Raw genomic sequence first — 22,303 nt, 5'->3', positions numbered from 1 at the left:
AAAGAGTAGATGAATACTCCGTTGTTTATCGTCAGAAAAGCTAGGTAAAATGGAGAGGGGATCATTCACTGAGATCATTCACACCAGGTGACTCAGAGTTAAGGACACCGCGAGTCCAATTTGGGAGGCATTCGGTCTGAGATGCACGTTGACATCTAAGTGGAGACACGGAGCAGGCACTTAAAAACCATACAGCTAGATGCGCTTAGCAGGAAGCTAACCTATAGAGAAAAGAAAAGAGGTCTGAGGACTGAGCCCAACTTTCAAAGTCAGATGAAAGGACAGTATGTACCAATAAGGCAGGAGGCCGAGAAGGAGACAGTGAGTTAGAAAGGACACCAGGAGAGGACGAGATCCTGGAAGTCAAATGAAGAGCGAGGTTCAAAAAGGAAAGGGCGCCCTCACCTTCACTGAAGGCTGCAAAGGACTGAGAATAACCCCTGGGCATAGCCATGGGGAGCTTATTGGTAATCTCATTAAGAAAGGCTTCTTTTGGGATAGAAGTCTGATTGGAGTGGGTTCCCACCCTCTCCAAAAAAAAAGGAAATGGGAAAGTAGAGACTGAGTATAGGCAACTCGTTCAGGAAGTTTTGCTATTAAGGAGAAATTGGGCAATAGCCGGAGACCTCGAGGGGGTAAGGAGATTCGGGCTCCAGGACACAGGTGGCAGACTAGCCACCCAGAGGAGCACAGGCCAGTGACCCACGGTCTCCCCTGCCCTCTGTCCACATCTCAGCGGCCTTCCCTGACTTTCCCTGGCAGAGGAAATGCCATAGCAGTGTCTCCCTCCTCCAGCAAGCAGGGAAGTATCTATGGGCTACAGACTCGAGACTCAAAATCAGGCCCAAAAATCAGCCATCTGCCATAGGGATAGAATGAAAACATGTCATGCCTTCGAAAAAAAAAAAAAAAAAAAAAAAGTAGGGAGAAAAAGGTACTTTATTCCCCCCAAAAAACCCAAAAAAACAAAAAAAAAACCACCAGTTGGGAACATGACTATAAAAAAGAAGCTCATGTCCCTTCTATGGTAAAATACGTGCCAATTCATCTGAGAAAAAAGAAAAAGATAAGAAAAAGAGCATTTTACAACTTTTCCTTCCATGATGACGTTTCACTTCTTCAGTAATCAGACAAAGGCAAACAAAACCTGTAAGGTATCATTTTTTTGCCTGATTGACAAGTATTTTATTTTATTTTTAAGTTTATTTATTTTTGAGAGACAGAAAGAGACAGAGCATGAGTGGAGGAGGGGCAGAAAGAGACAGAGACACAGAATCTGAAACTGACTCCAGGCTCTGAGCTGTCAGCACAGATCCCCACGCGGGGCTCAAACTCATGAACCCTGAGATCATGACCTGAGCCAAAGTCAGACGCTTAACCGACTGAGCCACCCAAGCGCCCCAGTGGTTGACGAGTATTTTAAAGAATAATCCCTATTATTCACAAGTATCTGGTGAAGTAGGCATTCTCTTAAAACATGGGTGGGAGGGGTGTCTGGGTGGCTCAGTCAACTAAGCATCCGACTTCAGCTCAGGTCATGATCTTGAGGTCTGTGAGCTCGAGCCGTGCTGACAGCTCAGAGCCTGGAACCTGCTTCCGATTCTGTGTCTCCCTCTCTCTCTGCCCCTCTCTCCTGCCCCTCCCCCACCCACAGTCTGTCTCTCTCTCAAAAATAAACATTAAAAAAAATTTTTTAATAATAAAAAAATAAAACATAGGTGGGAGAGAAAACTGGCCCAAGGTTTGGGGGAAGCAATTTGGCTCTTTGGCTTTATCAAAAGGCTTTGTAAAGTTTATTCCTTTTACCCTCAGCAATCCCTTTTTGGGGAATGGAGAGAAACCACTGAAAACTTGGGCAAAGATTAATCACAAGATTTCTCAGAAACTTGTTTACAGTGATGGAATATATATGGAGAAATCAAATGTCTAGACATTGAACACTAGCTTACAATATTTGGACACTTTCATATCTGCCAATAATGAGAAATGCTTAGAATATGTTGGTAAGTGAAAAAAAAAGCTATAGAAATATGACAAATGAATGATTCCATGCTATCTTAGGGATTGTATATTCCCTCTTCAACTAGGTCTAGTTTAAAAACGTTATCCTGGGGCACCTGGGTGGCGCAGTCGGTTAAGCGTCCGACTTCAGCCAGGTCACGATCTCGCGGTCCGTGAGTTCGAGCCCCGCGTCGGGCTCTGGGCTGATGGCTCAGAGCCTGGAGCCTGTTTCCGATTCTGTGTCTCCCTCTCTCTCTGCCCCTCCCCCGTTCATGCTCTGTCTCTCTCTGTCCCCAAAATAAATAAACGTTGAAAAAAAAATTTAAAAAAAAATAAAATAAAAAATAAATAAATAAAAACGTTATCCTATTTATTGAATTGTAATACCCATGTCATTCTCCCTATGTCTAGCTGGGTTTTCTTCACACCGGCTGAAACTGGTTTCCCTTCTGTCCATTTTTTATTTCTTTATTTCTTTTTTCTAATGGGTGTTTTTCTTTCTTTTCCCTCTTCAAGGAATCTACATAGGCTTAAAGTCTATGATTTTCACAACTTACAGAATGAATTCTCCCTGTTATTGGTTTGATTGGCTGTCTTCTTAGCATTCATTCTTTTGGGGACTTTTGGAATCCTAGCTTGTTGGCTCATCTTGAATGGTGTGTGTGTGTGTGTGTGTGTGTGTGTGTGTGTGTGTGTGTTCATGCTCAGTCTTCCTCTAGACGTTTCACTGTTGCTTCCATCCAGCTTTCTACCTTCCCCTCCTCCCCAATTCAATACTGGTTTTACGTTGGTGGCCCAGAGCTCCCATCCATGGAGATGCGAGGACACTGGGAGTGCAGTCACCAAACAGGCATTGGCCTGTCCAGGTCTGGGTGAGGAGACAATGTCAACTCCTCTTTTTCTCCCAAGTACAAAATAAGTGAATCCCCGGCAATGGTTGGTCACAGCTGTTTTCAGCCCTGATCCATCAGTCGGGAGACTCGCATCCTACCCCAGGAGCAGAGTTCTTAGAAGCCTCTGCTCCCAGAGGCGAGCGAGACGAGAGATTCCATTTTACAGCCATTGTGTGTTTCTGTTTCATCTCTGGCCGACAGGGATATTTATCCTATTTTTGAGAGCAGCCTGTCTTTTACATTTTTTAAAGTATTTTATCTGTCATTGCTTTGTGTGTGGTATAGACGAGGGGTCCTCCAGGGGCGGACTTCGGGCCACCTTAACCAGAAGCCCCAAGTTGCATCTTCTGACTTTTCTGACCCCAGCTTGCGGGTGTGAAGGAAGTCACATTAGCTTTCATGCCCACCTTTTTCTCACTGTGGATCTTGGCCTCCCTTCTCGACTTCCAACTTCCCCCGGGGGTTTCTCCCGTGGGCCTTTGCTGTCGCTTGTGCTCACAAGCCAGCCTGCTCAAATCCCTGCCACCCTGGTGCTCCCGGAGCTGTCCACCACCAGCCAGCCATTTGAGGACATCTCCTCCACTACTCAGCCACTGATGTCCTCTGAAACTTCAAGACTCCCTGAGCCCACACCGTACCCGGGCCACCTGCATTCCCTGCAAAAGCAGGAAGAGCATCTCTGCTTTTCGAGAGCTCAGACCAGAGGTCAAGGGTAGAACAGACCCATGCTTTCCTCCTCCTCTTCCCAGGTGCCACCCCAAGCCTTTCCCACAAGGTTGTCGGCTCAGAAAAGAGGCTGCGCTAAAATAAAATATCAAACAAAATATTTGAGCCAACTCGCTAAAGTAAATAATAAAATAAAACAAAAGCATATATTTGTGCTCTCAGAATTGCAATTCAGGGAAACAGAGGTAAGCAGTGACCCAAAGGGTACCCTCCCAGGGAACACAAGTCAAGGGCTTTTCAAGACAAAAGGGAATGCTTGTATAGGTTGTTTACAAAGAATTTCTGTTGGTGGCAGAAAACCAGTGTTGGCTGGATCTAATTGGTTGCTAGGGCTATGGCTAAGCAAAGTCTCTTTGTGTAGCAAGTTGCAGGTGTTCAGGCTGGATCCTTAGAATATTTGTGGTTTGGCCCGGTTCAGAAGTTCACCGTCTACCTGGTGAAGTGTGCAGGCCCACCTCCTTAATGGCCTCCCAGCTCCATTGTAAAACCCCATGGGGTAAAACCCCATGTCCTAAGCCATCCCATTCCATTTCACCTTTCAAAAGGCAAACCAGCTCATACAAATGGGTTCCTCAGAAACTATCCCACTCTGAATCCCATGTTGGGCTATCTTCTGAATGTGACTAGAAAGGAACCCTTCATTGTAGCAGAGACTTTACCTGGGTGGGTGGGTTTACAGTGATTTTTTTAAATCTGTGTGTGTGTGCTCGCTTTTATGTATTTTTTTCTATAATTAATGTTTATCATTTTGGTGATCATGCAAAAACGTAACCAGGGAAAAAAGTCTATCCTCCCCAAATGTTTGTGAAAAGGAAGGCATGTTTAAAAATACATTTCACAATGTTTATTATCATCCCTTTAAAAATTTGCATTTTGCCCAGATACTAGGATATAAGTTAGACTTTTATGTGTCAGAACGTTGGCAAGTATCGGATCACATTGCTCCATTGCGTTATATTTTTTACTGGCACCCCACATCCCGGGGTAGGGTCCTAGCTCTTTAGCTTGCCTCGTACAAGACCCTTCATGATCTGACTCCTGCTCCTGGCTCTGGGTCTGTTTTCAGGCTCATCCTTCCCCATGTCGCTGTTTAGTTATACCTGCACTGCCTCTGGCTTCCTGAACACAGTATGCATTTCCGTCTTCGTGCCTCTGTGTTCGATCTTCCAGCTGCTCGGAATGTCCTTTTTGTTCTCCAGCTGGCAAACTCCTATTCATACTTTAAAACCCATCTCAGGTCAGTCACTTCCACTGGGGAGTCCTCCTGATACTCTCTTCTTGGCACTTCTGTATCTGCCTTTACTGTGCTGGATTCTTTTACTCATCTCTGTAGACCCAGACGGTGCATGGCACATGGTATTTCATAAATACTTGTCAAATTGAGGCAGGTTTATTCATTCCACAAATACACCTGGAGTGCCCACCATGTGTTGGGCACTGTGCTAGTTTCCTGGGATTCAAAATTAATGAGCCAAAGTTAACCCAGTCGGTTAAGCATCTGACTTCGGCTCAGGTCATGATCTCACGGTTTGTGGGTTCGAGCCCCGTGTCAGGCTCCGTGCTGACAGCTCAGAGCCCGGAGCCTGCTTTGGATTCTGTGTCTCCTTCTCTCTCGGTCCCTCCCCCGTTCATGCTCTGTCTCTGTCTCACAAATAAATAAACATTAAAAAAATTCAAAATTAATGAGCCAGAGTCCTTGCCTTTAGGAGCTCACAGTGCAGTGAGAGTAGACAGAGAATCATCCACGGGTAACCACAGTGACGCCAGGACAGGGGCAGTTCTGTCTCACCTCTTCTTAGTCCTCCTTTTCTTCCCTAACTGGTTACCACCTGAAAGCATAATTCATACTAACTGCTTTGCCTATTTCTTCAAAAGAATTTTCCATTTCCTACACATAGTTTCTAAAGTCACTTAATGGAAGTTTCTATTTCTCTCTTCACTCTAGAACAGAAGAACACTATTTGAATACTCAGAATAGCCCCCCATTTGCTGCTTCCCAAGCAAGTGATCCCCCTGTGACTGGGGGTGTGCAAAGTCAGGGCTGACGACCACCAAGTGTGGTTGGGGAAGGACGGAAGAGAGACTTAAGCTAAAAAAAGGTTGGTTAAGCTCTACGACCTTGAAGGTCTTTCTGATCCTGAGTCGAAGGAAAGCACATGAAGCCTAAACCAAGATCATGGTGATGAAATTATGAAATTTGGAAGTTTGGGGTTCATGAAAGAATGGCTAAGAAAGAATTCTTGAGATGTTTTTGGTGCAAAAAGGTGATTTTATTATGGCACGGGGACAGGACCTGTGGGCAGAAGGAGCCGTGCTGGGATTGTGAGGAGTGACTGATTATATACTTTTTAATTGGGGGGGGTTAGAGAGAGCATAAGTCTCTAAGGAATTTGGAAGCAGGGCTTTCAGGATCTTGAGAAGCTAGCTGCTGTTAAGTAACTAAAGTTACTTTTAGTCTTTAATAATATCAAACATAAATATTAAGGCACTAAGGCAGCCATGAGTTCCTGGAGGAAGGTCACGTTCTGTATGTTTCAGGTGTCTATCAATGGGCTGCAAACTGTAAGGAGATTTAACTTAAACTACACGTTCCTTGGGGCACCTAGGTGGCTCAGTTGGTTAAGTGTCTGCCTCTTGATTTCCCCCTCATGATCTCCTAGTTCGTGAGTTCTAGCCGAGCGTCCACTGCCAACGCGGAGCCTGATGGGGATTCTCCCTCCCCTTTCTCTCTCTGCCCCTCTCCTGCTCTCTGTCTCTCACAATAAATAAACTAAACAATTATTATTGCCCTCATTTTGGAAATTAACCAGAGACCTCTAAAATCACCAGTCGGGGGTCCTAATCTGCCACAGATGTTCAGCCTCAGCTAATCTCTTGCCAGGCAGGACAAAAAGTAAAAAGCACTTCAAATTTTAGTTGCAGCATGGCTTTGTGTTTGTATAATCTCTCTTAGGTTTTTAGCAAATAGAGCTCACAGACCTCCCTCCCTCCCCAGGTCCCTTGAACTGGCAACCTCTTCACAGTACTGTTCCAATATGTTTTTACTCAGTACTTTGGGACTGAGCTTTGCTCCCTGGGTAGTTAAATACAGTCTCCACGGGCGCCTGGGGGGCTCAGAAGGTTCAGCTTCCGACCTCGGCTCAGGTCCACGATCTCACAGCTTGAGAGTTGGAGCCCTGTGTTGGGCTCTGTGCTGACTGCTCAGAGCCTGGAGCCTGGTTCGGATTCTGTGTCTCTGTCTCTCTGCCCCTCTTCCCCTCCCCTCCCTCAAAAATAAATAAACATTAAAATAAAAACACAGTCTCCGGAGTTAGCCTACCATGGTTGAATGCCTGCCTGCCACGCCATCTGGACATGTTATTTCACATCTCAGAGCCCCACTTTCCTCTTCAGTGGCTTAATGATGATAATGACCACCAGACAGGACTGTGTTATATATTTACCTGAATGCTGTGTATATAGTCCTTAGCACACTGCATGGCTCAGAGTGAGTACTTCAACATTTCTGTTGGTAATCAATGCTATTGGGTTCAATGAAGTCTCAGTTGGCTCATTAGGTGTTGAGCAGAGCCTACTCTGACTTATTGGTGATTTATTATTATTATTATTGCATGGTGCATTTCTAGATCTCCTACCTACTGATCTCCTTGAGGGAGGGGAAATGCAAGATATCGGGCCAGATGGAAGACAGCCAACATCTTTCCAGATAAATCCTTGCCCCACCCTCGCAATAGGCTCCTTGTTGGAATTTCTCAGGAGCAAGTTGGCCAGTGGCCAGCACGTGGGTGACCGAGGGGCTGTGGGTGTGAGCAGGACTTTAGAAGACTCAGGAAGAGGAGGAGCTGGAGAGAAGTGAACTGTGGGTTCCTCGATGCAGGCTGCCATACAGACCACAGCCTCTGTGGGACCTGTGGTCTAGAAAACAGGAGAAAGGATGAGCACACCGGGAGACCCAGCCCAACCAGACCTTGAAAGTTGCAGAGGGTAAGTGGCTCATTTGTCTAGCTTTCCATGCCAGCAACAAGGGAAAGGCAAGGGTTCTTTTGCCTTTGGAGATGGGGTGAGCTACAAAGGATGACCGTCTGCCCGGGACAGAAGTGAGGAGACCCGAGCCTGGTCTTGCCTGGTCACTAGCAAGCTGTGCAATCTTGGGCAAGTCACCAGACCTCTCTGGGCCTGTTTTCACATCTGTAAAATCAGGCATCGACATCGTCAGACTAACGACGATATCTGGCATTTGTACAGTGTTTGCCAGTTGCACTTTCCCAAATGGCACCTCGTGTGATCCCCGTGGGAGCTCCTGTTGGAAGAATGCTTGTCACATTTTACAGATGAGGAAACTAGAGTGCATGGGGCCAGTTATTATTCAGTTAGGGCCAAGCAAGCCCGGACCCAAAATCCTGGTCTCCTGAGGAAAATTCTGGCCTCTGGTGAGCATACTGTTCCCCTGGAGCTGTGAAATCTGGATTCCTCGCTCGTTGTCGAGGACTTCTGTCTCCTTCTTTTCTCCCCCATGTCCTCCCTCCTTCCTTCCTGCCAGCTGTTCCAGCCTCTTCTCCACCAGCCTCCCAGAATTTCTTCTCATTCTGCAGGCCTGAAACACTCATATTTCTGAGAAGGGGGTGGTGAACATCAGAAACCCATCCCCACCCTCCCTGGGTTAGCACCTGCATGCAATGCAGCCTGTTTTCCAGAATTCTCTCTGCTTTGTGGAATGCCTTCCTCTAGGTCCCGAGGGGTGAAGTAAGTGGGGCTTTAACCTTCGGGGCAGCAGTTCTCCCAGTGTGAGCCTAGACCACTCACTGTGGGTCGCAAACTTCCAGGGTGCTTGGTTACATGTGCGGATTCCCAGCCCCTCCGCACCAAAGTTGGTGAGTCAGAATGGGCATCTTAGCAAAGCCTTCCCTGTTTCTGACAGGCATGTATCACAGTTTGGGAATCACTACTCCTCCCATACTGCACTACTGGCCAGCAGAGGGCACTTCATAGATTACTTAACAGTGAACTATCCTTGTATTTCTGGGAAAAGTCCTTCGTGATAAAGGTGGATTATTTTTAAAAAAATTTTTTTAATGTTAATTTTTTTGAGAGAGAGATTGACAGAGTGTGAGAAGGGGAGGGGCAGAGAGAGAGAGAGGAAGATATAGAAACTGAATCAGGCTCCAGGCTCTGAGCTGTCAGCACAGAGCCTGAAATGGGGCTCGAACCTACGAACTGTGAGGTCATGACCTGAGCTGAAGTTGGATGCTCAATGGACTGAGCCACCCAGGCGCCCCTATTATTTTTTAAGTAAACCCCAGGGTTTAGCTTGGTTGTATTTTAGTTGGAGTTTTGCATCTCTCCAAGTTACATTTGTCTAGAATTTTCTATCTATCCATCTATCTTGCTTGCTTGCTTGCTTGCTTTTTTGTATGCTATCTTCATCGGGATTGGGTAATGGTGGCTTTGTAAAGTAAACTGGGAGTCTTACCATTATTTTTTACCGTCTGAGATGACTTGGCATTGGACTTATTCTTTGAAGATTGGATAGGACTCAGCTGTAACAACAAGCTGGGCCTGATATTATTGTAAAGGGTTAACATGTCACTGCCTTTCTCCTTTCTTGAATGATTTTTGGTCTGTTCAGGTTGTTACTTCTTCTTGAAACCGATTCATTTCCTTGAATTCACCAAAAATCTACACACAATACTCTTCCATTTCTGTAGCACCTCCATTTTTATTGCCCTTCTCAATATTAATGTATTTCTTTCACTTTTTTTTCTTTAATCGTGTTTTTCTATTCAGGCTTTTCCAAGACCCAACTTCCTTTTTCACTGAGTTGAAGCGTAATTGACAAAAAACTAAGCACATAGTTAAAGCGAACAGTTTGATGAGCTTTTAGCATAGGGATACATCTGTGAAATCATTGCCCTAATCAAAATAAATTTATTATTTTGACTTTATTCAGTTTTCTAGTTCCTGAATTTCAGACTTTCTACTTAATAGTCAATCCTTCTATTTATTGTGTGTGTGTATTTTATTTTTTTCCCAGTTCCTTAAGTGAAAGTTAGCTTGTTTATTTTTAAATTTAATATATAAATACAGTTGATTCTCATTATTCATGGCAGTTGTGTCCTATAAAGTCATTGAAAACAATGAATTAGGGAATTCTGAGCCATTGCTTCTAGGGAAAATACAGGGTTAAGTCCTTGCTAACATCTGGGTGCAACGTTTTTGTCAAAAAAATCAATGTATAGCCTTGGGTTTGTTTTTTTTTTTTTTTAAGTTTACTCATTTATAATCTCTACACCCAATGTGGAGCTCAAACTCATGACCCCCAGATCAAGAGTCACACACTCCAGGGTGCCTGGGTAGCTCAGTCGGTTAAGTGTCTGACTTCAGCTCAGGTCATGATCTCATGGTTCGTGAGTTCGAGCCCCACATGGGACATGATTCGTGGGTTCAAGCCCCGTGTCAGGCTCTGTGCTGACAGCTCAGAGCCTGGAGTCTGCTTCAGATCCTCTGCCCCCCTCTCTCTCTGCCTCTCCCCTGCTCTCTCTCTCTCTCTCAAAAAATAAATAAATAAAACTTAGAAAAAAAAAAGTCATACACTCTACCAACTGAGCCAGCCAGGCACCCCTCAATATATAACGCTGTTTTATGTGTGCCTGTGGTTAAAGCCTCCTTTAAGAATATAAGTTGTTGAGGGGCGCCTGAGTGGCTCAGTCAGTTAAGCATCCAACTTCGGCTCAGGTCATGATCTCACGGTCTGTGAGTTTGAGCCCCACGTCCAGCTCAGTGCTGACAGCTCAGAGCCTGGAGCCTGCTTCAGATTCTGTGTCTTCCTTTCGCTCTGCCCCTCCCCCATTTGTGCTCACTCTCTCTCAAAAATAAATAAAATGTAAAAAAAAAAAAAAAAAAAAAGAATATAAGTTGTTGATTTGTTAACGTAGAACTCACAGTCCACAGTGCTAAAACTCATGTCTGAACAAAGCTTACCTAATACACATATTTTTTCCATAAGGCATATCACAGCCTTTTTGTGCTGAGGAGTGCTAGCCAGCATTTCAGCATCACTCTTGGGGCCATTTTAAAGAGCAAAATCCCTGGTACAACTCAGGGAATATATTCAATGACATTGTAATCATGTTACATGGTGACAGATGGTAGTTAACACTCGCTGTGAGCACAGCATAGCATGTAGAGATACATTATACACCTGAAAAGTGATGTAACATTGTGTGTCCCCTGTAAGAAAAAAAAAAAAAAATTAAGAATTTTTTTATGTTCATTTATTTTTGAGAGAGAGAGTGCGCATGCACAAGCAGAGTAGGGGCAGAGACAGAGAAAGGGAGACACAGAATCTGAAGCAGGCTTCAGGCTCCAAGCTGTCAGCACAGAGCCCCACTCTGGGCTCGAACCCACAAACCGTGAGATCATAACCTGAGCCGAAGTCAGACACTTAACTGACTGAGCCATCCAGGCGCCCCTAAAAAATTTTTTTAGTATTATTTTTTTTAATTTTTATTTATTTATTTTTGAGAGGGAGGGAGAGCACGAATAGGGGAGGGGCAGAGAGACAGAGGGAGACACAGAATCTGAAGCAGGTTCCAGGCTCTCAGCTGTCAGCCCAGAGCCCGATGCAGGGCTCAAACCCATGAACTTTGAGATCATTACTTGAGCCAAAGTCAGACACTTAATCGGCTGAGCCACCCAGGCATCCGAAAAAAAAATGTTTTTTTAATTTTTTTGTACATTTATTTATTTTTGAGAGATAGAGCACAAGTGGGTGAGGGGCAGAGAGAGAATGAGACACAGAATCCAAAGCAGGCTCCAGGCGCTGAGTGGTCAGCACAGAGCCCGACACGGGGCTTGAACTCACAAACTGGGAGATCATGACCTGAGCTAAAGTCAGATGCTCAACCGACTGAGCCACCCACGCGTCCCCCCCCCCAATTTTTTTTAAGAATGAAAAAAATGGGGCACCTGGGTGGCTTAGCGAGTTAAGCATCTGACTTCGGCTCAGGTCATGATCTCACAGTTTGTAAGTTCAAGTCTGGCATCAGGTGAACTTGAGCCCACGCTTCAGGTGAGCACGAACCCTGCTTCTGGTGAACACAATCCCCACGTTGGGTGAGCCCCACTTCTCTCTCTCTGTCTGTCTCTGTCTCTCTCTCTCTGCCCTTGCTCACTTGAGACCTCTCTCTCTCAAAAAAAAAAAAAAAACAAAACACACACACACACACACACACACACACAAAGCAAGATCACCAACAAAAAGCACAAAATTCAACCCTTGCAGCACTCAGTAGATCATGAGAAGGACACTTGTTCATAATATGAGAGCTGAAACAAGAAACAAGAAGGCACAGCATCACTTTGTTCAACTCCAGCTGGGAACGTGTACATTGGGCAGCTCAAGCTTATCACTGTTCTGCTCAAGTCCACAATGTCTGCAAAAATGCCACAAGCATTGATTTAGGGGTCACAGGTAAAGTGTAACAGATAGGCGAATTCACAAATACGGAATCTGCAGATAATGAGGATCAATTGTAGCTAAATCATTTAAGGTTATAAGGTTATATTGAACTCATGGGATACAGACAAAGCCATTCTCTCAGAGGGAAGTTGATAGCAACAGGATGTTATATATCCTCAGTCACAGTCTCAATTCTGGTTTGTCGGATTCTGATGCCACAGAAAGTGGTGTCCTCATTTATCACTAACCTCTGTTCAGGTCATTGTATAGCTAGCTCATCTGGGAGGGTGTCTGCTCACTGATACCCTTGGAACATCATAGAATATGCCCTGGACCCAGAGAGTCAAGACCCGAGGCCTGAGTCCTGGCATGGCGTGTACTAGAAATGTTCAAGCAAAGGGTGGAGGCTCTGGGGCATGATGGAAAACACGCCAGCCTTGGATTTGAGCGCTCACTTTCCCTCTCTCTCTCTCTCTCTCTCTCTCTCTCACTGGCTGAATAAATTTTGCTAAAGTACTCATCTGCTCGGAATCTATTTCCTCCTTATAAAATGTCATGACCCACCAGATGGTGACAGAGACCAAATGAAGTGGTGGGTGGGAGGTATTTGGAAAACACTAAAGAGCTGTGTAAATGTGAGGTGGGGGAGGATTGTCATCATGTTAATGGCATTCCCAGAGTGTACCACTCTCTGACCTTATGCCCACAATCTGGACTCCATCTCACTGGGACCCTATCATTCCGAAACCTACGGAGACACGAGCCCAGGCTGGCTGATGCCAGATGGAAGGGAGAGACAGGGACTCAGCAGTCCTGGGGAGGCTGATCCAGCCCATGGAAGGCCTGAGGCCCTCATTAGAAGAAGGCACAGGGCCTGGAACCACCCGGAGCCCTTGGCCACCCCAAGCCCATAAACCTGTCTCCTTTGTCTCAAGCACCATGAGTGCCGAGGAAGACGCCAAGTGGCTTCAGTGGGTGACACACCAGTTTGAGACCATTGCGGGAGAAGACCGGGAGATCAACCTGCAAGAATTCAAAACAGCCTTGAATGTGAAAGAGGCAAGTGTCCGCTCCAGAAGTAGGGCCCCGCGTTCATAAGGGAAGAGCCATCCGGCTCTCAGGGACACAGTACGTCACAAGGAGGGAAAGATCGCTCCCCGGGCGTCCTCGGGGCTCAAGGCCCCACCTCTAAGCAGGATCGGAGGACGTTTCTGTCTCTGCTACCGATGCCCGTCCGTCCCTTTGGTAGCCATGGCCTCCTGGGGTCTTCAAAACAACATGTGAAGTTGGGTATCAGCAGCTTGCCAAATCTTAAGAAATATTTTTGGCCTCATATTTTCCACCGGCCTCACGGGCAGAGTTGATGCTATCGTGTATGTAAGCCTCCTTCCAAGAAATAATGTTTTCCAATGGTTTGTATCCGTGAGACTCCCACACTGTCCCCGGTCCTCTCCCATTTGATAGGGTCTCTGCCCATCCCTGGAACAGTCTGCATGCCGGGCAGACTGGGGAGACATCCACAGAGAGACAGGGGGAGTGAGCCGACAAATGTCAACCTCTCCCCACCTGTTTTGTGGGCTTGCATCTGGTGGTGGCCTGTGTCCTTGATAGGGGCGGGCCAGGGACCATCTACATGTCCCCGTTTGGATCAGAGGGCCCCTCACTTGCTGGTAGCAGGGATGCTGCTAAGAGCTCTAAATGCCATGCCTCCTTCTATATAGTGAACATGGGGAAGGAAAAAAAAAGACCTGCCTGGCAGAACATTACACTCTCAACAGGAGGCTGCAAAATACCTTAAGATAAAGACCATTCAAGATGGTGGAGACTGATTAAGGTCTTACCCAGTGATCTAGGGAAGAAAGAGGAGAGCCAAGGCAGGGCTGACTGTCTACAACCAACTTTGGCCCCCACTTGGCGCTTGTAAACTCCTCACGGTCCCTTTAGGTGAGACCTGAACCCTACAAACCCCTCCCCCTGCCCCGAGGGGAGCGTCTGTGCTTGGTATATCTGGGGCTCTGACCCAGCGTGTCTTAATTTCTGTGTTGAGTGTCTATCACCAGGCCCGGCAGGCAGGAGCTGTGCGGGACATGGCTGCCGAATGAATGAATGAATGAATGAATGAATGAATGAATGAAGTGAGTGAATTGGCGCTTAAGAACAAGCCTGAAGTGTAGGCTACCGGCAGCTTAAACAGTTAGTACAGGAAAGACACACGTGTTCAAGCACCATCCTCCAAGACCTTCCTGGTTCACTCATCCCTCGTGTTCACCCCCAAGGGGATGAGACAGGACCTGGGAGGAGCCTGCAGGGGACCTTCTGTCTGACCCTTTTTGCGGGTTGAGGGGTCCGAACTGCAAGGCTGATGGGGGCGATGTCAGGTAGGAGACAGACAGTCCATACAAATGACCAGGCTGCCGTGCCGGCACAGGGCCTGAGGCCCAGACACAAGTCCATCCTCCCTGCAGGGATCTGAATAGTTCTTCCACCGGGAGTCCGAACTTGCTCTAGGCAGGCAGGATGGGCCATGGACACCGCCCCCTAGTGTGGCCAAGCGGACAGATCACACCCTGCGATCACACCCCACGCACCGGACGGAGTCCTGCCGGAATCCCACCACCCCAGGGCGCATGCGCGCGTGCACACCGCGCGACTTCAAAGCGCAGGCCCCGAGTCCACGCTGTGCCTTTTCCCGTCCTTCTCTGGCCACAGTCCTTCTTTGCCGAGAGATTCTTCGCCCTGTTTGACTCCGATGGAAGTGGCACCATCACGCTCCAGGAGCTGCTGGAGGCGCTGACCCTGCTCATCCACGGCAACCCCATGGACAAACTCAAATTCCTCTTCCAGGTGTACGACGTTGACGGTAAGGGCTCTTGGGGGGCGGGGGTGGCCTCAGTGGGAGGGGACAAAAGGAATCGACCCATCTCAGCGTCTCTGGGGCAGAACAGGATTGTTTTCTCCAGGCCAGGCTGATGGCTGTCTCCCTCGGCGTGACCCCGACCCGTCTCTCTGTCTGATCTCTGCCTCCCTTTTGTGGAAGGTGGCGAGAAGGGGCCATTCTAGCCCAGGAGACCAATGCCTTTGATTCAACTCACCAGAATCCAGAACTTTCTTTTGTTCTTTTCTATGTTTGAAAAAAGAATTGCTTTATTGCTTTTTCCATATTATAATAAGAACGTTAAGTCCACTGTGAACATTTTAGATGATACAGAATGGTTTTAAGAAGAAAGCAAAAATCACCCATAACATTTTTCTCTACTGCTTTCTAATTGATCTCTGTCACACACTCACACACACACACACACACACACACACACACACACACACATTTTTTAAATTAAAAAATGGGATTATACTATGCATACTGCCTTTTCTTACTAAACAATATAAACACTTGTTTATGCAAGACTGTATTGCTTTGTAACATCATTTTTACTGTAGCAGAATATATATAACATTAAATTTACCACTTTCACCATTTTAAAAATGTTTTTATTTATTTTTGAGAGAGAGAGAGAGAGAGAGACAGAGTGCAAGGAGGGAGGGGCAGAGAGAGAGAGAGACACAGAATCCAAAGCAGGCCCCAGGCTCCGAGCTGTCAGCACAGAGCCCAAAGGTGGGGCTCGAACCCATGATCTGTGAGATCATGACCTGAACCCAAGTCTGACGCTTAACTGACTGAGCCACCCAGGTGCCCCCACTTTCACCATTTTTTAAATGTCAGGTCCACAGCATTAAGTGCGTTCACCTTGTTGAACGATCATTACCACCACCCATCTTCACACCTTTTTCATCATCCCAAACTCTATACCCATTAAACACTCACGAGCTTCTATTCCTCCCTCCCCAGCTCCTGGCAACCACTTTTAGTGTCTGTCTGTAAGAACTTGACTATTCTAGGGTATTTCATAAGAGTGGAATCATAGAATACTTGTCCTTCTGTGACTGGCTTATGTCACTAGGCATAATGTCTTCAAGGTTCACCCATGTTGCACTATGTGACAGGACTTAATTCTTTTTTAAGGCTGGACAATATTTCATTGTATGGATAGACCGTGTTTTGTTTATACATCCATCAGCGGACCCTTGGGTTTCTTCCACCTCTCGACTATTGTGAATGATGCTCTTATGAATACGGGTATAGGTCTTTGAGACCCTGCTTTCCATCCTTTTGGGCGTAGACCCAGAAGTAGAATTGCTGCATGAGATGGTAGTTCTATTTTTAGTCTTTTGAGGAACGCTGTAGTCTTCCACAGAGGTTGTAACGCATGACATTCCCACCAGCCATGCACGAGGGCTCCAGTTTGTTCACATCTTGCCCACACTCGTTACTTTCTGTTGTTGTTGTTGTTGTTGTTTTTCTAATTGTAGCCACCCTGGCTACTAAGTGGTAACTTAGTGTGGTTACAGCATTACTTCCTGTGGCCACATCATATTCCACTGTACGTATATATTGATCCTGGGTCCCATGCAGCAGAGTCTAGGAGTTAAGATCTCTGACTCGGAGGTCAGGCTGCCTAAGTTCAAAATCAGCTCCATCGCTTATTAATAATCATGGTGGGGGCGCCTGGGTGGCTCAGTCGGTTAAGCATTCGACCTCGGCTCAGGTCATGATCTCACGGTTCGTGGGTTCAGACGCCACAACAGGTTCTCTACTGTCGGCAGGGAGCCTGCTTCAAGTCCTCTGTCCCCCTCTCTCTGCCCCTCCCCTGCTCGCGCTGATCTCTCTCTCTCAAACATAAATAAACATTAAAAAAATAATAATTATTATGGTGAGCCTTGGCCAAGATACTTAACTTCTTTGTGCTTCAGGTTTTTTTTTTAACCTATCACATGAGAATAATAGTTATAATAACAGTATATACTCATGAGGTTAATAGGATTAAATTAGTTAACTTGTGTAAACTCACAACAGTGCCCAGCACAGGATACACCCTTTATAGGTGTCAGCCACTATGTGTTACTGTTTACTCAAACTCCATTACCAAAATGGACAATTTGTCTCCCCCTTCCCGCCACTTTTTTTTTTAAATATTTATTTATTTATTTTTGAGAGAGAGAGAGAGAGAGAACACCAGCAGGGAAGGGGCAGAGAAAGAGGGGAAGAGAGAGAATCCCAAGCAGGCTCCATGCTGTCAGCGCAGAGATAGATGTGGGACACAACCTTAAACTGTGAGATCATGACCTGAGCCAAAATCAAGCATCAGATGCTCAACTGATTGAGCCTCCCCCATGAACATCCTGCTTTTAAATCTTTGGCAACTCTGAGGCGCCCGCTTGGGATTCTCTCTCTCTCTCTCTCTCTCTCTCTCTCTCTCTTTCTCTCTCTCTCTCTCTCTGCCCCTCCCCTGCTTGTCTTCTCTGTCTCTCTCGAAAATAAATAAATAAACTTGAAAAAAAAAATACACTTCAACCTTTGGCAACTCCGTGGCAGCAAGCATCTCTGAAGGCCTGGAATCATCAGAGGAAGGGACACTGCAGTGAGAAAGAGGCACCCAGTGAGACTGGGATGGTTGGGGAGGCCAGACTGTGCGGGCCTCGGTGGCCAAGGTTTGGAGTCTCAGTACAATTAGCAACGGGGAGTCATTGAAGACTGTTGAGCAGGGAAGTCACTGGGCTGGATTTGCATCCTGAAAAGCTCAACCTAGGTGCGGGCCTGCTGCTGGGCAGGGCCCTCTGGCCTATGGGGTTTCTCTAGCTCCCCGCTGCACCTGACTCAATCTAGCCAGGCCTCATTCCTGGAACCCATTCCCCAAATCGACCCCCTTCCCCTAGTATGTGGGCAGTTGGCCATACCCACTTCCTGAACATCTTCCTCAGACCCCACCCAGTCTCCATGGGACAGTCCTCACTGACTGCTTTCTGAGCATCAAGCTTTGCTCGCTCCTGAGATTTACCGATGACCTCAGATGGAGAGGTCGGTTTGTGACGGGAGGAGTGGCACACTCACGTTCTCCTAGCAGGCAGTGGTGGAGAGGAAGGCAGGGCAGGGCAGGTGAAAGGAGATTTGCAGTTTTTTGGCAGGAACTAGAGGGCATTCTCTTCCGGTGGCTTCTGCTTTCTCTGAGATCCAGCGAGGGACTGGATGGCCATGGAGGTGAGAAGTGGTCCTTGCAGACAGCAGGAGAGTGACTACACTAGAGAAGCAGGAGAGGGTTGCAGGGCAAGTTGAAGGCCTTGCTCTGGAATGGGGATAAAGCTTCCTGCCCTCTTGGGTGCTTTTCTTCGGGACTGTCCTATTAGCTGCCCTGGTGCAGGAAGGGAGAGAGCAGGTGGCTAGATTCCCTCAGAGATGGGATATTTTTAGGTCATTGGAATAGAAGGACAGCGGGACAAGGAAGAAGAACGTGTGTCTGAGAATAATTATGAAGGAGGACCCTAGATTTGAAATTAGCCAAGGAGAGAATAAAGTTGGATGGATGACAGGGTGTGAAGGGGACAGGGGAGGGACTGGAGCTCCAGATGCGGTTAGAAACCTGTTGCATGGTGGCTCTTGACTAGGAAAGCCGAGGACAGGAGTGTGACTGGAGAGGGGTACTTTAGACTCTGCCCTGGCATGTGATTTGAGACTTTGGCTTTGGGTCTTCCTGACGATCACAATACCAGTAAAGACTTTCCATTTATATGCAACTACTTTTTTCCAGATACTGCAGTGCTATATAATGATCTCTCATCCTTGAACCAGTTCTGAAAGGGAGGAATTATGATCCCCATTTTATAGATGAGCAAAGTAAGTTTCACTACTCAGAAGGACTTACAGCCCACCAGCAGTTAGTAAGGGGCAGAAATCCAAAGCTACCTCAAGTGTGTCTACATCCCAACTGGCCAAGAACTCATTAATCACAGGCCCCGCTGCTCATGAAGAATGGAAATACACACAGAAAAAAATATGCCTCTAATTCTCATCGCGGCGGAGAGATTTGGCTTCTTTTTCCCATCACACTCTCAGTCACCCATATTCATGTAAAGTCATGTGGCTGGACTTGAGTGCCCAGCTGTGGCCTCTCAGGACAACATGGAAGAGGAAGGTCTGCTTCAAGTGAGAGAGCAACAGGGAACTTTCCCTCACCACCACCCCACGTACAGTTTGCTTCCGGATAATTAATACTCTAAGCAGAGTAATCCTTACAAATTAAGCAAGCAAGTGCATCTTCTGTGCAGATGGCCTTGGAAGCTCAGTACTTAGGAGGCTGCAGATTCTCGAGAAAGACATGCACTGAGGCTAAGAGTTTATTTGTCCTGAACTGGGCAGTAGGGAGCCATAGAAGGTTTCTGAGAGGAGGGTGATACTGTGTATTTTTTGATTGCCTGGTCTATACCCCGAAAGGTTCGCAGAAAACTGGAGGTGGACGATTAGGGAACGTTCGCCACTCGATGCACTGGCTGTATATGGGAAGGGGAGTCTGCGGGTACAGAGTGGGGTCCCGGGCAGGCCCCCACTCGGCTTCATCCCCACTTGGGACAGGCAGCGGCTCCATCGACGCGGATGAGCTGCGCACCGTGCTGCAATCGTGCATGCGCGAGAGCGCCATCTCGCTGCCAGACGAGAAGCTGGACCAGCTGACGCTGGCGCTCTTCGAGTCGGCCGACAAGGACAACAACGGCGCCATCACCTTCGACGAGCTTCGGAACGAGCTGCAGCGCTTCCCCGGGGTCATGGAAAACCTGACCATCAGGTGCGGCCCTGTCTCCAGCGTGGGCACTGCCCGCGTAGGGGTTACACTTCAGGTGCGCAGAGGGGCCCGAGGCCCCGGGGATCCCTCAGCTCCGCCCCAGCCCGGCCAGCCCGGCTCAGTCCTGCTCCAGCCCCGCCCTAGGCCCACCCCAGCCCCGCCCCACCACGCCCTACCTACCTAGGCCCGCCCCATCGGTGGCCCGCTCCAGCCACGCCCCGTCACGCCCCGCCCTACCCTGCCTAAGCCCGCCCCACCGGTGGCCCGCTCTAGCCCCGCCCAACCCGCTCCAGCCCCTCCCTAGCCCCGCCCAGGCCCGTCCCACTGGTGACCCCCCCTTCAGCCACGCCACGCCACGCCCTACCCTGCCTAGGCCCGCCCCTCCGGTAGCCCGCTCTGGCCCCGCCCAGCCCCACTCCAGCCTCTCCCTAGCCCCGCTCCGGCCCCGCCCCGCCCCGCCCAGACCCGTCCTACCGGTGACCCGCTTCAGCCCCGCCCAGGCCCAGCCCCACCACGCCCTACCCCGCCCAGGCCCGTCCCACCCGTGACTCGCTCCAGCCCCGCCCAGCCCAGCCCCGCCCAGCCCCGCTCCACCCCAATCCAGCCCAGCCCCACCCCGCCCACCCTGCCTAGACCCGCCCCACCCGGGGCCCTCTCCAGTCCTGCCCGCCCCCGCCCCCGCCCCGCCCCAGCCCCACCATGGTCCAGTCCCACCACTCCTCACCCTGCCTAGTCCCGGCCCGCCCCACCCTCGCCCAACCCCGCCCCTCCAAGTCCGGCCTTTGCCCTCTTTTTCATAGGGGACAAAGGTCTTGTACTGCGGGGCAGCTATGGTCTTGCCTCCATTTTCTACAGTGTCTTTTCAGAATCAACTTCACAGTATTAAGCACCTACCGTGGGCTGGGCATTTATACAAATATACCAGTGCCTTTTATAGCAACGCCCCAAAGGAAGTTAGTTACCTCACCTGAAGTAACTTACCTGGGGTCACACAAATAATTAGCAAAGGCAGTCATTTATTCAGCTTGATGGAGCAGGCACCGTTAATTTATATGTAATTGATACCAATAAACAAATGCATAAACTAGGGAAGTACTAAATTGGTAAGGGCTGCGGAGGAAATAAAATAGACGTGGTGTAACAACACACCAAGTTTGACTCCGAGCTCTGAAAAGTGCCAGTTTTGTAATTCATTCTTTTCGTGTGTTAACTTACTGTGGGTTATTCACCACAACACGTCTCAGATTCTTCCATCCTTTTCGATTGACTTCCCCCCCTCCTCAATTGGCGAGTAAGGGAGGTATTGAAAATAGCCATGGTGGATGCGGCATCGGACAGATGGGAGTTCCATCTCGGCTTCACCTAACTGTGTGACTGTGAGCAAGTCGCTTGACCTCTCTGTTTCCTGGTGTCAAGGGAAGCCGGCCCACTTGCCACGAGGCTCCAGAGACTTGGCCGGTTACAAGGGTCGGGGGGTGGGGGGGGGGTCTCTAGGTTCCGACTTCGGTGGTGCCCGCCGCAGCCCGCCTGGCGGAGTCCCCCTGAGCCGAGCCCCTTTCCCACAGCGCCGCCCACTGGCTGACGCCCCCTGCCGCCCGGCCGCGCAGTCGCCGTCCTCGCCCTCTGACCTCCGCCTACTGGCACAACCACCGCAGCCACCTGCTCTGCCTGGCCGCCTACGCGGGCCTCCACGTGCTGCTCTTCACTCTGGCGGCCTGCGCCCACCGGGCCCTGGGCGCCAGCGTCATGGTGGCCAAGGGCTGCGGCCAGTGCCTCAACTTTGACTGCAGCTTCATCGTGGTAACACTCCGCCGTCCCAGGGCAGGGAAGCGGGCGGGAGGACTGATGATGTAGGTTCCTCATAGACCGACAGGTGGACACCTGGGGTGCCGCAGGGCAGGATGGCACCTCAGACGTCACCTGGAGCAATACGCGGTGGACATGAGGCCCAGAGAGGGGCAGTGACTTGTCCATAGTCACGCAGCACGTAAAACACAGCTGGCGTTTTTATTTTATTTAAAAAAAATTTTTAAGTTTGTTTTCGAGAGGGAGAGAGAGAGAGCGTGAGTGGGGTAGGGGACAGAGAGAGATGGAGACGCAGAATCCGAAGCAGGCTCTAGGCTCTGAGCTGTCAGCACAGAGACTGACACTCTAAGGGAGGGGGCGGGGGGAGGGGGGCGGGCAAACTCACAAACCGGCTGAGCCACCCAGGTGCCCAACACAGCTGGCATTTTTGTGCACTTACTTACTCTGTACAGTCACCGGGCTAAGCACTTTCCGTTTGATATTCACAATAGCCTTATGGTGGACCCTGGAGGAGGTGGGGCTGGCTCTTGTGCAGGGCTCCAAGCAGAGAGCACGCTGTAAGAGCCCTTGAATGCCAGGCTAATGAGTCAGAATATGATACTCTGGGCCAGGGAGTGAGGTCTCCAAGTGGTTTCGATTCTGCTCCTACAATTAAAACAAAAATCCCCTTCCAATAACCCAATTCATGCTCATTTACTTGTAATTATGTGCATACCCTATTATCATTAGCTATTAGACTTACGGCACAC

General features: G+C 48.5%; 1 protein-coding gene across 3 annotated transcripts in view; it reads left to right on the top strand.

Moving 5' to 3' along the window:
• The first annotated feature begins 7,408 nt into the window (after positions 1–7,408).
• Positions 7,409–22,303, top strand: part of NOX5 (NADPH oxidase 5) — a 71,364-nt gene continuing 56,469 nt past the window's right edge. Inside the window, exons 1-5 of one of the 3 annotated variants that reach the window (XR_006704574.1) lie at positions 7,411–7,604; positions 13,014–13,137; positions 14,788–14,938; positions 19,541–19,751; positions 21,314–21,548. Coding sequence is in view for 2 of the 3 variants with exons in the window: in XM_045449281.1 (XP_045305237.1) it covers positions 7,555–7,604; positions 13,014–13,137; positions 14,788–14,938; positions 19,541–19,751; positions 21,314–21,548 (771 nt within the window). In the remaining variant the exon portion in view is untranslated. Of the gene's footprint in view, positions 7,605–13,013; positions 13,138–14,787; positions 14,939–19,540; positions 19,752–21,313; positions 21,549–22,303 lie in introns of all 3 variants that reach the window. The other 2 variants (XM_045449281.1, XM_045449282.1) reach the window with 2 other exon arrangements.

The sequence above is a fragment of the Leopardus geoffroyi genome, chromosome B3 (genome assembly GCF_018350155.1).
Source record: "Leopardus geoffroyi isolate Oge1 chromosome B3, O.geoffroyi_Oge1_pat1.0, whole genome shotgun sequence".
Lineage (NCBI taxonomy): Eukaryota > Metazoa > Chordata > Mammalia > Carnivora > Felidae > Leopardus > Leopardus geoffroyi.
Note: the sequence above shows the minus strand (reverse complement) of the source record. Positions and strands in the feature narration are given on the sequence as shown.